Source organism: Patiria miniata, unplaced genomic scaffold, assembly GCF_015706575.1.
Source record: "Patiria miniata isolate m_02_andy unplaced genomic scaffold, ASM1570657v1 HiC_scaffold_23, whole genome shotgun sequence".
In the NCBI taxonomy this organism is placed as follows: domain Eukaryota; kingdom Metazoa; phylum Echinodermata; class Asteroidea; order Valvatida; family Asterinidae; genus Patiria; species Patiria miniata.
The window spans coordinates 8,608,239-8,626,269 of record NW_024037062.1 but is presented as its reverse complement, the minus strand read 5'-3'; the positions used below and the strand labels follow the sequence as shown (position 1 = coordinate 8,626,269).

Here is an 18,031-nt window from a genome sequence, read left to right as displayed (position 1 = left end):
AGGGGTGAATTTGCTATTTCGTCGTTTTTTTTTTTCGTTTTCACGTACAGACACTTCTCTTAATTGATTAATTCTGCAAAACTGATCACCTATTTTTCTAACAATTTGCTACATTTAGGAAGATTAGAAGCTCTTCTTTCCTCTGATACCTAAATCTTGCATATTCTATTCATCTTTACATTTCAAATTGTTAAATGAAAAAAAGGACCAACTTAAAACGCGATTTTCTTGCATGTCTGTGCAGACAGTGAAAGACTAGTAGATTCGCCTCTTCCCCCGTGAAAACGGTGACGACTTGACGCTTGGCGGCAGCAAACACACTGGCTCTTTTCTGTTGTTTGCTTCGTTTTGAAACATGTGCACATTAGCTTAACAATGACGCAAAAAATTCAAAAGGACGGTGTGTTTGCTGCCATCCAGAACATTTGGTACCAGACCAATGTGGTCTGAAATGAGATCGGCATCTGGGTCAAATTTTGGGGCCAAGGTGGGACTTATGCAAGTCTAATTCACAAGTTACAATCAGGTGGTCATTTACGTGAGACAGTAACAAAGATGACTGAGGCTGGCACTCTGGGACCAGCACGGTCAAATATTTTGGCAAAGGTGTGCGACGTCTTCTCTTAAGGCGTGCCAAATTTCTCTTGGTCGGGCGAGGTCCCAAAGTTTACATACGAAGAATATAATTATTCCAATGTAAGCCAACAGTACACACTTGGCGGAGATAATAAATAAAAGGGAGTTGAATGAAAAGGTCTAAAACTGCGCATGCGTTTGACATATTGTAATTCAAAACGCACCAGTAAAACAAGCACAGACTTATTCAGGCCGTTTTAGTTTTGATAAGTTTTTTTTTTATTAAATAGTAGTTTGCAAAATCTGAGTACTTTGGTCATAACAGCATCATGAATAAAATACATGATAGATATTTAACTATAGGATTTATTCTAGTGAGGGTCGGTAGTACGAATTACATTACGAAATTCATCGCATTTTGTTATGATTAACGAAGGACATTTGAAATAATTGTACTCATTTCTCATGCATTTTTAAATTCTTTTTCATGTACTGTTGTGGAAAATGTTATCTCTTTAAATCAGAAAAAACTATGTGGTGCCACGATAAATATTAACAAATTCATAATTTCAAAATTAAGCACTATTTTCCTAACTATAAACTATGCTTTCGAATAGCCAATCGATTAATAGAATTTCATTTTAGCCAGTTCATTAAACGTGCTTGTGCGACGGTCATTTCTATTCCTTGAAGGAAGTCTGTATTTACGGGCAAAGCTGCAGCATTTTGGAAAATTTGGGACAAATGTTTGCTTTCTTTTATGTTTTTTTTTTTATCTTATTCATAAGCACAGCACAGTCACTGTGTGTTGTTTACATACCGCTTCGTGCTTGAAAACAATTTTGTTAAAGGCGTGTACCATTGTTCTGTCATGCGTTTTGTTCGTTTCCAATTATAACACCACTCAAATTCCAATGAAGAATGTTCAAAACCTTACCTGTTGATGAGGTTACCTTTCAATTAAACAGTGAAAAATCATGCGCAAAAATATTACGAAAGAAGATTTCGTTATTTGTACTCTTTTTTAAGGATCAGTCAAAAAATCCCATATACATTTCTTGATTTCTTCTTACTGACAGCAAGCCAGACGGAATGATTTCACGGAGTGTTTGCTGTTTTATAGTACCAGTACGATTTTTAATTCAAGGAAGCTCTTTGATAATAATTCGGTAATTTACCTTAAGGATAAACGCAAATGATCCTATATGCCTTTTAAAACGCAAGTACAAGGGTGTTTGTCTAAAAGTAAATGTTTCCTAAAACAACAGGCAACACCATTGCGAGAAGACTGGATACCAGACCACTAACACCAGCGGTAGGCGTGGCCGCTTCGATGGTGTTCATACACCCCTGCCACGCTGAGGCAACGGGCCGCGGGTAGCCAACTTCCACCTTGAAGCGCCGGTCATTAAACCGGTAGAAGCCTCCATTCGGGGTGAAGAAGTACGTCCTCCGGTTGGTCCACTGCATGGCAGCAGTGACCTGGTTACCAGGGATTTTCCAGACGCTCAGGTCACGCGGGTAGCCTTCGTCGACCTTGCCGTTATTGAAGCGGTAATACTTATCGCCTGCGGGAAAAGGACGAACAAAACTTTAATTTGCTCTATCTGTGAGCGCAGACATCCGGGAATTTTTCCCACATTGGCTTATCTGGCTCCTAGACTCATTTGATTGAAACTGGATGATTCCTGAGTCGGGAGTGCTGAATGGCAACACATAGCAACCAGTCAAAACTGGTGTGCAAATCAATAGGTGTTGACATCCGGGAGCTTCTAACGTTGCTTTGTCTAGTTCCAAGACCTACTTACTTAAAACTCAATGTTTCTTGAATCTGGAGTGCTGAATGGTAACGTAGACTAGGTTTGGGGCACAGATATCAAACAATAAAGTAAACTTTCCACCCACCTTTTATGAAGAAGATTTGGCCGTTCCCACTCCAGAAAAAGGCAGCGTCGAGATCGCCCGGCAAGGTGCCCCAGTCACCGGTAATAGGACTCGGAAAATTGGCATCCATGACCTCGTTGTTAAATCGCCAATATTGACTTCCCTGAAATTGAAACAAAATAAATTATCAAAAATAAATCATCCAAATCGTAATTTTCTTCTACTGATATGTTCAAGTCAACTCTTTGATTACGGAATGAAGTTCATTATAAATACACACATTTAAAAGGCATATATGATGATTTGCATTTAGCTCCTAATAGAGACCTAGCGAACTATTATAAAAAATGTGACTTGGATTATAGATGGCATACTGGTTCTAAACACCCCGCTGTCATGTGGAAGAAATCAAGGAATGTAGGTGATTTCCAACTATCAGTCAATTGACTGATTTTTGGAAACAGAGAGTGCTATGGACGAAATGGCATTTCGTGATAAAAAAGGGCTATGCATGGTTTGTCACTGTTTTCTCAAAACGTGTAATATCAAATGAGCTGAAACTTCAACGGGTTGGGTTTTGAATATTCGTCTTTGGATTTTGAGTAGCGTTATTATTTGAAACCAACAAAATGCATGAAACGCAAATGATCCCGGTTTTTAACGGCAAGAACAGTTTGCACGAAGAGGGCTTGTAAAAGCCTGCCGTTGTTCACAAAAACTGTTTCCCCACAATTTTTTTGTTATTCTTGTTCCGTACCTTGAAAAAGTACGTCTTCATATTCCTGGGGTCGTAAAGCGCAGCGTCGATATTGTCTGGTAGACCAACGAAAGTCGAGGAGATAGACTTGTGGGAACCAGTGGAAATACGGGACGCGCCAAATTCAAATTTCCAAACGTTACTCCCTGCATGACATAGACAGAAAATGACATTAATGTATCATTGTTGAATTCATGACGGAATGAACCTCTTTTTGTTGCTTTGTTTTAATGTGTGTTCCCAAACCATAACGTATACGTACCAATCCGAGCACGCTGTCAATTCTATCACGGAGGCCCCTTTCATTGGCGAAAGCATTGTGCTAGCTATTGTTCATTTGGTTTCTCCATGAAGGGGGCCTTGTGAGTGTACAGCGCCCGATTGTCTGGATTAGTCTTTAGTTTGGTTGCCGCTTCATTGTTTCAACAAAGACTCTTTATGCGTTGCAGGCTGTGCTCTTTATTTTAATTGATTAATTGCAGAATCATGTAAACATTTGAGCATTCAGGACTGTTATAGGGTTAACAATGAAGGTGCATTCAAAGCCAGAGAGAAAAAAACAACCCTACCTCTAGCCAACAAGCTATCCTGTAACAATCCGTGCAGTCATTCCGGCCAAATTTTCTCAAAATTCCACCCCCCGAAAAAATTCTGTCTAGTACTGATACGGGATTTGTTTTTCCTGTGTTTTGTAGTTTCCATCGTGATTATCAAGTTGAAAAGCAGTCTAGATTTTAAATTTGAAGAAGACCACTTTTCAAGATGGCTCACAATACAGAAGAAGTCCAGTATTTGAGACACATTTTAAACTGTGTGCTTGAAAGAAACGTCCCACAATAATTATGAAAAATCTCAACTAACCTTCAAAAATGTAGGTGCTTCGATCTCTGGTGGTGGTGACGGCATCTACTCTGCCGGTGCAAGGTGCATCAGGCTCGGGCGGGTTGGGGGCCATGGTCACATCGGGTCCACCGGAGCCGATACCTGTATAAAACAACAAAGAAAGAACCAGATGTTAGAACAATGCCTATACAACAGACCTAGTCATTATAGGCCCCGCCCAGTGTGTACGTGGACATCATCACGTGTACGTCGAACAGTTAAACAGTTAAACAGTGACGAAAATAAATTATCATCCGGTTCGTTAGTAAAAACGCCATAGACGTGCACGCACCACTAATTACTAGCGCCCATTGGATAAACGCTCAAGTTGCGTTAACTTCCGGTTCCAATGGTTCCAATGCTACTTAATGGCCAGTGGGCGTGGTTTAAACTGAACTGATGTCACACTAACGAACCGGATTGAAGAATTAACTCAGACTATATTATGATTAAACACATTCATGCATTCATTTAACACAATCGAGGGCAAAGTGTGAAAATTTCGCCTTGGCGATTGCCTAATTAGCATATTATACATATGCATAAAGAGCGTGATGACGTCTAGTGGTGTTGCGGATGCAAATAAAAAAAGACTAGATCGGCACGAATGTCGGACTTTTGAGTGCACGCATGTCAGCCTTCAATGGAGACTGTGATTTGTCAAAGCATTATAGGGCGGGGCTAAATAATAGGTACATGTATATTTAACAATTGTTGACTGCTGTGATGCGGGATATGACGTTTTTATAAGCACCCGATGGTGCTATGCGCCCAATTGATTGGTTATACCTCTGTCTTGGATTCTTGGGACTTTGATGTAAAAGTCACGAAAACAAACAGCAGTAAACACAACAATCATGACAATCGAACGTCAACTCACATGCATGTCGCGTGCTCGAAACAGCTGATCGTCTGCTAGTTCGCTGCTCCCACTCATGCGTGAAAATATGGTAAAAATAGCGAGGGTATACCAACGATACAAGCGTTTCACACCGAACGTACCGTACGTACAAAGTCATAGCACACTGAAGGGAGTATGCCATGACTTTTTATAAACTTAACACGTGATCGTTCTAGGCCAATGAAAATACAGTATTGAAGACAGAGCTATAACAGTAAACACTATAAGCACCAATCCTCGGTAAAAGTGCACATTAATATGGAAGTCATATACAAGTATGCACAATATGTAAAGACGAATGTTCTGTAAAGCAGTGCCCGTTGTGGTGGCATCAAAAGCTGTGACTCTTCGTGGAATTTTTGAGTCTGAGAACAATTGAGAATAATTATAATTGACCTATCGCCGTTTGCGAGTGAGCCACGCCCCTTAGACAACCCTATGGAATTTTGTACACTAAAGTTTTGTTCTCAGATTTTGCGCGTTCCGCGTCCACTTGTATATCATGTAATTGGACAATATTTCATAGCTGCGTTGACACAATTCTAGCGCGATAGGTTAATTGGCCTGAAGTTGGTACATAAAAGACTACATTTGTGAACGAAAGAGGGAACGCTTTATTTATTTGACTGACATTTTCTGGGAACAAACACAAGAAACATACAAAAGACCTTCCTCAAGGTACGCCCTCTTGAAAATCAAAGCGAGGCAAATAACGCAAACAAACATGGCGGCGTAAATAGTGCGCGCGGTGAACGAGTGACTCTCGCAAAGTTACCGGGATTTTGACAATCCTATAAAAGGATGGATAGCTCAAGTTTTCCGAAAACATCAATCCGTATTCTAAGTAGGCCATGTCTCATTACATTTTGAACAAGGATCTTCGAGTACAAAGCCTAAAGCAGTGGGCGACCTGACATTACAAATTTCAACCGTCTATTAGTAGAGCACACGGGCGTCTCGAAGGCCCGTATTGTTTGCACGTAAACGAGTCGGGGTACAGTGCACGACCATTGAGAAATTTCTTCATTGTATTTGTAAGAGAGAAAAAAAACCGCATTACCGTAGTGTGCCTGGATGCCTAAAATATCATCGGAGTGCAGCTGGAAGTTTGGCACGTAGCCGGCGTAGAACGCAAACATCAGCGCCCCCTGTACATTGGAATGCCCCAAGCCCAGGCTGTGACCGAACTCGTGCGCTGCCACCTGAAACAGGTTGATTCCTACAGGAAAACACAAACAATTCCGTGAATAAAGAGATGTCTGAGACTTGTACAGGTTTGCATGGTGGACTGTGGACATGAACAAAGTATATGGCAGATTAGCTGTGATACCATGTGAATATTATCTCTCTTGAGTTGTGTGGTTCTGAGAGGAACCAGGCAATGTTCGTCATCAGTCTCATGATGACGAACAGAGCACAATGTTCGAAACGTTGAATTAAAACAACTGATTCTGTTCAGAACCACACGACTCAAATAAGAGATATACCTGTTTCACTGTACCTAAATCAAATCTGTCGCCATGAAAACGACATTATGATTTGTACTTTTTTGGTTTGAGTTCAATGTGTGAAATTCAAGTGAAACTAGAAATGTGTTTGTGGACAAACACTGAGCTGTTTCGACCGTTTTATTAATGACTGCCGTAAAGGAGTTTCATCCAGGTCGAATGAACATGTACATGCGTATTCTATACAAAAAGTGTCTATCCTACGTCCCTGACTATGCATGAACATGAAATCTGTCAAAGTTAGCCGGAAATCGGCTAAAACGGTCACTGTGGACAGGATAGACCTCAGCAACACGTGCGCTGCGCGCGGGCTGACTGACATACGATATGTACAACGTACGTGCATGTACATGTACATGTACATTGTGGACTGTGCATGTTTTAAAGCAGAGTTATTGTCAACCTGAAGTTTTAAGCGTGCGCAGGGCATGTCCGAGTTTGCTTATTGCCTTGAAGCTTTGAAATATTTTAGACCTACCCATAAATAGACAATTACAGTAAAAACTAATGTAAAAACTGCCATGGTTGATTTTTCAGGAATTTTTTAAGGAAAAAGGGTCTTTTCATTATAACTTCCGGTCTGATGACGTCATACACCTTAAACTTTGCACACGTCTTAAGTGGGTCAAGGTCATCATATACACCAATATTTAGGCGATTCCGACAAACTTCGCCACAGACATCTATTCAAAATACATTTTTGAAAATATTCAACCTGTCGCTAGAGGGCGCTCGAAGATTGCATGACGTCATCGGTAGATGATTTGAAGAATACTATCAGCAAAGAGACTAACACCGTTAAAAGCAAGATCATATCTATTACCACTTTTAAATAATAAGCCACTTCCGGTTTGGGCCTTTTTCGACCGGAAGCAAGGGTCACGTGATTTTACGCACACTGAATGAAATAAAGACCTCAACCTACTCTACCACTTGCCGGCAACAGAATGCTGCGGACGCGTACGGTTGATTTCTTATGCATTTTTAAATATTAAAAGTGTCACAATTTAATTGCCCATAAATAAACACCGGATGACGTCATCATGACGTCATCGTTACACAATGTTGTTTGAATTAGGGTCATTGCTTGCACAAAGATTGGTGTAGATGAATTACTGGCAAAGTGTCGAAAATGCCCTCTGAAAATTGACATTTTTTTTAAATTTCTGTGTACAAAGTCTATGGGAAAAATTAAATATTCAAAAATCTATAATAAATCACGTGATGACGTCAGCATGACGAAAAGTTTCAGTGCACATCTTCAGATGGTGGTCTAAGTGTGTGCCGGGTTTGAAGTCGATCGGATTTGAAAAAAGTCCAAAAGTGCGTTGTAGAACGAAAACACGTGTTATCCTATGGGAAAAAAAGTGGAAGAAAAAAAAAAAGAGAAACTAGAGATCTATGTCTGTTTGCAACAGAACATAGGGCTTTTCCGCATTATGATTGTTTTATCAATAATACGTCTCTGACTATGCATGAACATAAAGTCTGTCAAAGTTAGCCGAAAATCGGCTAAAACGGTCACTGTTTTCAGGATTTGACCTCAGCAACACTTGCCCTGCAGTCTGACTGACATAAGATGTACATGTGCGTATGTACAACGTACGTGCATGTACATGTACATGTACATTGTGGACGTCCTGTGCATGTTTTGTCAAAGTTAGCCGAAAATCGGCTAAAACGGTCACTGTGGTCAGGATTTGACCTCAGCAACACGTGCGCTAGCGCTGCGGGCTGACTGACATACGATGTATGTGCGTATGTACAACGTACGTGCATGTACATGTACACTGTGGACGTCCTGTGCATGTTTTAAAGCAGAGGTATATTGTCAACTTGAAGTTTTAAGCGTGCATGTGCCATGTTCGAGTTCGCTTATTGCCTCGAAGCTTTGAAATGTTTTAGACCTACCCTTAAATCGACAATTAAAGTAAAAACAAATATAAAAACTGCCATGGTTGATTTTTCAGGAATTTTCAAAGGAAAAAGGGTCTTTTCATTATAACTTCCGGTCTGATGACGTCATACGCCTAAAACTTCTCACACGTCTTAAGGGGGTCAAGGTCATCCTATACACCAGTATTTAGGCGATTCTGACAAACTTCACCACAGACATCTATTCAAAACACATTTTTGAAAATTTTCAACCTGTCGCTAGAGGGCGCTCGAATATTGCATGACGTCATTGGTAAATGATTTGAAAAATACTATTGGCCGAGAGACTAACACCGTTAAAAGCAAGTTCATATCTATTACCACTTTTAAATGAAAAGCCACTTCCGGTTTTGGCCTTTTTCGACCGGAAGCAAGGGTCACGTGATTTCTCGCACACTGAATGAAATAAAGACCTCCACCTACTCTACCACTTGCCGGCAACAGAATGCTGCGGACGCGTATGGTCGATTTCTTATGCATTTTTAAATATTAAAAGTGTCACAATTTATTTGCCTATCAATCAACACAGGATGACGTCATCATGACGTCATCATTCCACAATGTTGTTTGAATTAGGGTCTTTGCTTGGACAAAGAGTGGTGTAAATGAATTACTGGCAAAGAGTCGAAAATGTCCTTTGAAAATCGACAACTTTTTTTAAAATTTCTGTGTATAAAGTCTATGGGAAAAATTAAATATTCAAAAATCTATAATAAATTAGTCGATGACGTCACCATGACGTCAATCTTCGGGACACATCTTTGCTATAGGGACTATGCTTATGCAAACTTTGAATGATGTCTGACAAAGATTAATGCCAAAAGTGGAGGCCAGAAAAAACGTGCACAAAGTCTATGGGGTTTTGGCGACAAAAAGAAGGAAAAAACTAGAGATCTATGTCTGTTTGCAACAGAACATAGGGCTTTTCCGCATTATGATTTTTTTTAATCAATAATATGCCCTGAATATGCATGAACATAAAATCTGTCAAAGTTAGCCGAAAATCGGCTAAAACGGTCACTGTGGACAGGATTTGACCTCGGCAATACGATGTATGTGCGTGTGCACAAGGTCTTTGCTTGGACAAAGAGTGATCTAAATAAATTACTGGCAAAGAGTCGAAAACGCACTTTGAAAATCGACAAAAATTTTTAATTTGTTGATGACGTCATCGTGACGTCACTTCGAACTTTGCATACTAGTATGATTAACTACCTACCCACCAAGTTTCATGACAATTGGACCTTTCCTTATATGAGTTTTGCAAAATCGCATTTTGATGACGTCATGATGACGTCACACTTTTTTTTCAAGTTTTGTGCAAATAGCTATTACATAACAGACCAAATGCAAAAAAGAATTTTGCATTTTGCATGTTGCGTTCGGGAGATATGGCTAAAAGTCCAAACAAATAAATATTATATAAAATCTCAAGATGACGTCATCATGACGTCACCTCATTTTTAATCTATAACACATCCTGGTATAGCCACATACCAAGTTTCAACCCAATCGGACTTACATTTCTGTAGATATAAGACTTCACAATATGTACGTAAATTTTCAAAAGTCAATAAAGAATTAGGTGATGACGTCATCGTGAGTCATAGTCTTGGCATAATTTTTGTATGAGGGTCTTTCTTGGCTGTAACTTTGATGACGATTCCAGATCGCCAAAATACGAAAATGGTGGCTTGAAAACGTGTACAAAGTCAATAGGTTAAAAATCCCACTGCAGAAAAACTGCACCTTTAAATGCGTGATTTTCCTTTAAACTGAAACATTTTTATAAAATATTACTTGCTATTCTAACTCTTGGGAATATTTTCAATCAAATGAAAGGCGTAAAAAAATACGATTTCTTTTTCCTTCTCATAGTAATTCTCAGCCGAAGTTCAGAACTACTCAGTAAGATATATCAGTGTTGTATAGGGAAAGACTTGTGGAGAAAGCTGTGTACAAAGTCTATGAGAAAAATTAATTATTCATAAATCCATAATAAATCACTTGATGACGTCACCATGACGTCACTCTTCGGGACACGTCTTGGCTATAGGGACTATGCTTATGCCAACTTTCAATGATATCTGAAAAAGATTAATGCCAAGAGTGCTATAATACGTCCATGTGCATGCATGAACATAAAATCTGTCAAAGTTAGCCGAAAATCGGCTAAAACGGTCACTGTGGACAGGATTTGACCTCAGCAACACGTGCGCTGCAGGCTGACTGACATACGATGTACGTGCCTATGTACAACGTACGTGCATGTACATGCACATTGTGGACGTCCTGTCCTGTGCATGTTTTGAAGCAGAGGTATTGTCAACGTGAAGTTTTAAGCGTGCACAGGGTATGTTCGAGTTTGCTTATCGCCTCGAAACTTTGAAATGTTTTAGACCTACCCTTCAATCGACAATTAAAGTAAAAACAAATATAAAAACTGCCATGGTTGATTTTTCAGGAATTTTCAAATGAAAAAGGGTCTTTTTATTGTAACTTCCGGTCTGATGACGTCATTTGCCTAAAACTTCGCACACGTCTTAAGTGGGTCAAGGTCATCATATACACCAATATTTAGGCGATTACGACAAACTTCGCCACAGACATCTATTCAAAATACATTTTTGCTAATTTTCAACCCGTCGCTAGAGGGCGCTCGAAGATTGCATGACGTCATCGGTAGATGATTTGAAGAATACTATTTGCCAAGAGACTAACACCGTTAAAAGCAAGTTTATATCTATTACCACTTTCAAATGATAAGCCACTTCCGGTTTGGGCCTTTTTCGACCGGAAGCAAGGGTCACGTGATTTCACGTACAGTGAATAAAATAAAGACCTCAACCTATTCTACCACTTGCCGGCAACAAAATGCTGCGGACGCGTACGGTTGATTTCTTATGCATTTTTGAATATTAAAAGTGTCACAATTTAATTGCCTATAAATACACACCTGATGACGTCATCATGACGTCATCATTACACAATGTTGTTTAAATTAGGGTCTTTGCTTAGACAAAGAGTGGTGTAAATGAATTACTGGCAAAGAGTCAAAAATGCCCTTTGCAAATCGACAATTTTTTTTAATCTTCTGTGTACAAAGTCTATGGGGAAAATTAAATATTCAAAAATCTATAATAAATTAGTCGATGACGTCACCATGACGTCAATCTTCGGGACAGATCTTTGCTATAGGGACTATGCTTATGCTAACTTTGAATGATGTAGGACAAAGATTAATGCCAAAAGTGGCGTTGAGAAAAAACGTGCACAAAGTCTATGGGATTTAGGCGACAAAAAGAAGAAGCCAAAAAAAAAAAAAAAAATGAGAACAAAAACAAAGGCTTTTCCGCAACTTTGCGGAAAAGCCAAAAAAAAAAAAAAAAAGAGAACAAAAACAAAGGCTTTTCCGCACTATGCGGAAAAGCCAAAAAAAATGAGAACAAAAACAAAGGCTTTTTCGCAAAATTGCGAAAAAGCCAATGAGAACAAAAACAAAGGCTTTTCCGCAACTTTGCGGAAAAGCCAAAAAAAAAGAAAGAAAAAAATCAGAACAAAAAGAAAGGCTTTTTCGCAAAATTGCGAAAAAGCCCCCCCCCAAAAAAAAATCAGAACAAAAAGAAAGGCTTTTTCGCAAAATTGCGAAAAAGCCAAAAAAATAAAAAAAAGTAAAAGAAAAAAAAAATCTTAACGAAAACAAGAGCTGTTTCGGTGTGTCACCGAAACAGCTAAAAAAAAAAAAAATCAGAACAAAAAGAAAGGCTTTTTCGCAAAATTGCGAAAAAGCCAAAAAAAAAATAACAAAAACAAGAGCTGTTTCGGTGTGTACACCGAAACAGCTAATAATTCACATCGAATCAAATTGTGATAAGGCCCCAACAAAAATAAGTCGGTCTCTGGTCAGCGCGCGCGTCGATTTTAATCACGCGCGTAAATCTGTTTTTCCCAAAATGTTCCGCGGTAGCTCCAACAGCGCCCTCTATTGCTACACCTCTATTGCAATTTTTTTTTTTAATAAAGAGCACTAAGGAATGGGAAATTGCACCAAGGCAAATGATCGAGAGTACCAGGGCAAATTATGGAGGACACTAGCGTACATGAGGACACCAAAAAAAGCAAAATAGTACCCCACCTTGTCTGTACAATCCAAGCTTGAAGAAAAAAAAAAAAAAAGCCGCGTCCCCGCGTCAATTCCGGAACTTTGGTCTGACCAGAGACCGAATATTTATTTTTGGCCTAATCTTACAATTAATGCAGTATTACACTAAATGTGATTATTTGCAAAATGGAAAAGTGAGGATCGTTTCTGAGGAGCCGTGGACGTTATAAATCTCAGTGAACGTTCAAAATCGTATTTATACAATTAGTGACCGTTGGAAACAAAATCACCAACTACACGGTATAAATCCATTATTGCTATTGTGGGATCTAATCAGAATACAGGAAGCAAGTTTTCCCCCAGGGTCTACAATTGTTTCGAGATTGAAAGCAGAACCTGGGAACGAGGTTATAAACACGTGGAATGGAATACGAACCACTCTGCAGGCTTGTACAAAATAATGTTAAGAAATATTTTTTTTGTTCATTTTATCAGGGCAGGCATTTAGTCGAGTCCATCACAAGTCCATCACAAGTCCAGCACAAGTGCAGTCACAAGTGCAGTCACAAGTGCAGTCACAAGTCTAGTCACAAGTCTAGTCACAAGTCTAGTCACAAGTGCAGTCACAAGTCCAGTCATAAGTCCAGTCACAAGTAACAGTGGATGAACAATAACAAAGGAATGTCCTTTGTCAAAGCTCATTTGAATAGCTTGTGAGCTAAATTGGGACTGGAGGACTTGTGATGGACCTGCAGGGATTTATGATGGACTTGCAGGGACTTGTGATGGGCTCGAGTAGTCGACTTCATCCCTGGATCGAGGGAGCAGACATATTATGATTCCAGTTGGTCCCACCTGAGTTAGAGTTGATGGTCCACTGTTCTCCTTCGTCGAAATGAGCGTCTCCAATCTCCGGGTAGAAAGCGTGAGCCAGGACACCCCTCGGGCCGTCGAACGGGCTGCTGTCCCCGTGGCCCTGGTTGCTTGGGGCGAAGAAGATGACAATGTCGGCCGGAGTGTTGCCAGTAACTCGGGTGAAAGTCAACGGTGTGACGTCCGACCAGACCTAAATAGCACAAGACAGGAAAAACCAAGATAAGGCAAGCCCAGCAAAGCTGGTCACATAGTGCACAAATTTGTGTTCAATTGGTCCAGAATGGTTATTCACTGGAAGTCTTTTCATGCATCTGGTTTACACGATGGGCCAGATTCAGCACACTTTGGGATAATTCTATAAGATAGCACTGCCCGGTTCTCTTCAACAGCCAACAAACCAGTCACCAGTGACAGTCAGTCGGTCAGTCGGTCGGGCAGTCAGTCACTTGTCAGTGAGTCAATCAGGCTCAAGGAGGACACTAGTCTGGCACTCTGGGACCAGCAAATGCAACACTGTTAATTTCGTACTATGCGGCATTTCATAAACTACGGCGAAATATCTGTTCGGTCAAAGCTTAAAGGATTTATATTTTATACACTAAGTTCCTGGTGAGATTTGATGCGGGATCCCGGTTCTATTTGGCCTGACACTTTCATGGGTTGAAACTGGCACTCTTACGCGTCAAGGCTGACGCTGAAACTCATTTCCCTGGTCATTTTAACCCAGAAAACCTGCACGAAAGGGTCATGTTGACCCGGAGAGGTGTCACTTTTGACTCTATAAAAAAGTGCCAGGCGGAACAGAACTCGGATTCTGGGTCAATGTGGCCAGGCACTTTTGAGAGTGTAGAATACCTTCAGAGCTGCGGCCATGGTTGCATCAACGTCGGCTCGGTCGGGGATGTCAGGGGTCGTGTTGTCGATGCGATAGGTCAGGTCGGTTCTGCTCCATGTTGGTCCGAGGGAGAACCGCTTCTTCCGTCTAGCGTCCAAGGCGTGACCGATGTTGTCCGGCATGCCGCAACGAGACATGTTCATCATGTCCATGGTGTCTTGATCAAGTTCACCTGCATGGGGAAGGTACGACAATCAGTGTGGCACACCCGATAACACTGGGAGTAGGGAAATTACGTCTCCCAACATATTTTCAACTTAATAAAAATAGTAATGTGCGGTGATATCAGCACAATCTGGTGTCTACCCTTACAAGTACCCGTTGATACTCCCGGGTGGTGAGAGGCAATTGTAGTAAAGTGTCTTGCCCAAGAACACAAATACCATGTTCCCCGTCAGGGGAACACGTCACAGCACATGCACCACGTCACATGGGTCCAACACCGTAACCATTGTATCACGGCGCTCCACATATATTGTGACTGTATTTTAATGAAAACTACACATTGTCTATTTTTTTTGGCGTGTGCAACCCTCTTGCAAAGTGATCTGTTTTGCGAGCAGACTGGTTCATGAGATCATGAGATAGGAGGCGGGATCCAGTCTACCCTGCGAGAACTTAAATAATTGTCATGCTGTAAATAATTTGAAATGTTTAAAGTAATTATTCCATTCCTAAATGTTGGTCTTTCTTTGTTTCTTTCGATGTCTCATTCAAAAGTTACTTTTGTACTGTTACAGCAATTTAATTTAAAAACAAATAAAAAAATAAAAATAAAAAAACCTATTTTGCGTTGAAATTCGTTGACAGCACCTTTTTACGTTGGACGGATTTCACAACGAATTTCAAAGATCACCTTACATCCTAAATATGAAATCATGAAATAAATAAGATAGTTTTGCCCTTTTAACTCGGACGGGTGGTAAATCATGGGTCTAGTCGAACATCTCTCTCTTTTCTTGGATTCTGACCATTATTGCTGTATAGATTGTGTGCGAATAAAACATGCCTCTTTAAACAATCAGTTTTCAGTTCGATTCCCTTCCATGGATATGATATGCAGTTTAGTATTGTGACAAATTCTTGTTTTAATTTTGATGCGAGGGTAGACCAGGAAACAAAATTATTTACTTATAACAAGGTCAATGTGTTGTACACATGATATACACCACAGGTGTACAGGAGGACATCACTTGGCATCCCGTGCACAAACCGTATGAGACTGATCTAACAAATTCCTTGAATTTCACAGTAAATGCTTCAATATTTTCCCTGCTAAATTTGACTTTTGAGGACATGTTTTCGCTTTCTGATGGCTGATAGGTCACTGCAGGGAAAATTTAGTGATGTCCATGTATATGGAATTCTTCCCGTATAGGAAAAGGTCATTGTTTTAAAGGGATCCTTTCATCTCAAATGCAGCCTTTTAGGGCTTTAAAACGTGTTTCTGCAATGTTATAAAAACACAAAAGTTGGTAACAAACTGTTGGACACTTCACCCAACTTTGGTATTAATTACTGAAATTGTCGGTTAATTCGGGTTAAAAAAAATTACCAATTATTGGGAAGAGTTTACCCAAAAGTGTCTGCAGTTGGTATGTTGACCAACCATTCAGCAAAAAAAACCCCAGACCGTTCGCCCAACCTCTTGGTGTGTGTAACGGAATGATAACAGTTTGACATATTGCCAAATCTACACAACTATACATCTTCAAAATTTGCAGTTTTCATGTAATTATTGCGCGAAGGAGTTGCGTGGTACAAAAAGTTTGGTCCTCATCAAATCAATCAAGCCGTTGGAAAGCAATTCGTCATTCCAGTCACGCGTGTTTATTTTAATGATAAAGCCAAACAGTAAACGAAGCCGAGCTTTGAAAAAGGCCCACCATGTTAATTTTTAGCCGTGGCGGCTACCTGACCGACCTCATCCCCAGTGCTTACTTTATTTCCAACCTCCTTTCCAATAGTAAGCCCTGGATAGGAAACTTTCTTCCTGTATCCTGATTCGATACCGCATTAGCAAGAACTGGATTTGTATCGTGTACTTGGTGTTATTTCCAACGTGTATTACGTTTTTTTACGTTCATTGTAATTATTACGTCCACACCTTCTGACTAAGAATAAGTTCCTTTCCAATTTGTTCATTTTAATATGAAAATGTGATACTTCATATTGACTGGATAACATTGTAAACATCGTGTTTTCGTAACTCACGCCATTTCTCTCGCCGCGACGAATTGATTGTACCCCAGACACCACATGCAAAAAAACCCCCAAGCTGATGTAAAGCACAGGACGGCACCAGACTATTCATCATTTACATGCGTGTTCAAAACTTTCACACATGCATATGATCCAGTGCCAGGGTGAGAGAGCAGGTAGTGGTGAGCGCGTTCTGTTCCACACCATGTGGACGAGGTTGGCTACCTGACCTACACATTTATGACGTCAGTGATTTGCCAGGTCAGGGAACCAGACTAATGCGCAGTGGGCGGGCCATTTAATGGATCAGTCCATTGTTCACGTACTCACCGGTTTGTGTCAAGTTGGCCATGTACTGGAAGTTCAGTATCCCTTGTCGTTTCTCATTAGCATCCATACCGGTCCCGTCGGTCGACTGTCTTTTTAAGTAGCCGAAGTCGCTTAGATACGTCTGTCAAATTCAAGAACAACAATATTTCCATTACAAAGTTTGGGACAACTTTGGTGCTACAGTTTGGCTAGTAATGAGCGTAAAATCTGGGAAATATTGGAGCTAAGTACCTTATAATGTTTCATTCATTTTTAAGTTTTTATTTATTGATTGATTGATTTATTTGGGTACAATATCACTATTTAGAAACTCGAAAGCTGACTGGTACAGTGATTTATGTTAAAAGGTAAATTAAATTAAAAAATAAACACAATTCAAGAGCAAATAAAACACATACAAAAATCGACAAATACAAACCATTATTCTAAAAAAAATCAAGCTTAGATGACCCCCCCCCCCCAAAAAAAACCCCGTAAACATTTTGTGTGTGCTTACCATGGGATCGAAGGGATTCTCCACGGGCCGGGAGTGAATAAGCGTTACAGCACTGGCCAGCAGTGCCGTCAAAAGTAGCGTAAGCCCCGTCATCGTCACAGGCCGTTTCACGCTGAGGCGCAGCAAATTTCAACTTGAGGTGGTGGAAATATTCTAAAACAAGTGTTCTTTTTACGCCGCCAGCTGCATTTGATACCCTGCCCAATTACTCGGGCTCCTTTTATGTGTTGTGTGAACATGTTTCGTCATTGCGATGACGTAAGACGTAGTGCGCTCTGGCGGCCGACTTCCTTTCTCGGGATTGGCTGACGCGTGCGTGAAGTTTGTAGTCACGGGGATTTTTGTTGGCCAATAAGAGAGCAGTTCAAAGCTGTTATTGGCGGGTGGCTGTTCAGGGTTAATGGTGATAGTTCCACTGCACTCCACCAAACACGCGCTCATATAGAAAACAACACAGAATTCGGACATAAAAAGCGCCACCTGGTGGCGCTCAGGAGCAAGGCGGCAATGTGTTTCTCACCGGAATTAAAGATTACGACCTCTTAGGTTTCTTTTTCAATTTTACCAGAGAAAGCCATTTTTTATTTTTATAAATATTCCCTTCTCCAAACCATTCCTAAAATGGTTGCCAATCTACGGGCCCAGGTCTAAGTGTAGCCCCCGACCTCTCGATGCGAAAGATGCCCA

The 18,031-nt window shown here is 40.3% G+C and overlaps 1 protein-coding gene across 1 annotated transcript; it reads right to left on the bottom strand.

The window, feature by feature from the left end:
* Positions 1 to 984: 984 nt before the first annotated feature.
* Positions 985 to 17,514, bottom strand: LOC119731105 (matrix metalloproteinase-16-like). The gene is made up of 9 exons (XM_038204118.1): positions 17,345 to 17,514; positions 16,849 to 16,969; positions 14,277 to 14,488; positions 13,401 to 13,611; positions 6,061 to 6,219; positions 4,079 to 4,201; positions 3,218 to 3,363; positions 2,482 to 2,623; positions 985 to 2,144 (listed from the first exon to the last, which is right to left on the bottom strand). The coding sequence occupies exons 1-9, from the start codon at positions 17,435 to 17,437 to the stop codon at positions 1,816 to 1,818; spliced, it is 1,536 nt and encodes a 511-aa protein (XP_038060046.1). The 5' UTR covers positions 17,438 to 17,514; the 3' UTR covers positions 985 to 1,815.
* Between the last annotated feature and the right edge of the window lie 517 nt (positions 17,515 to 18,031).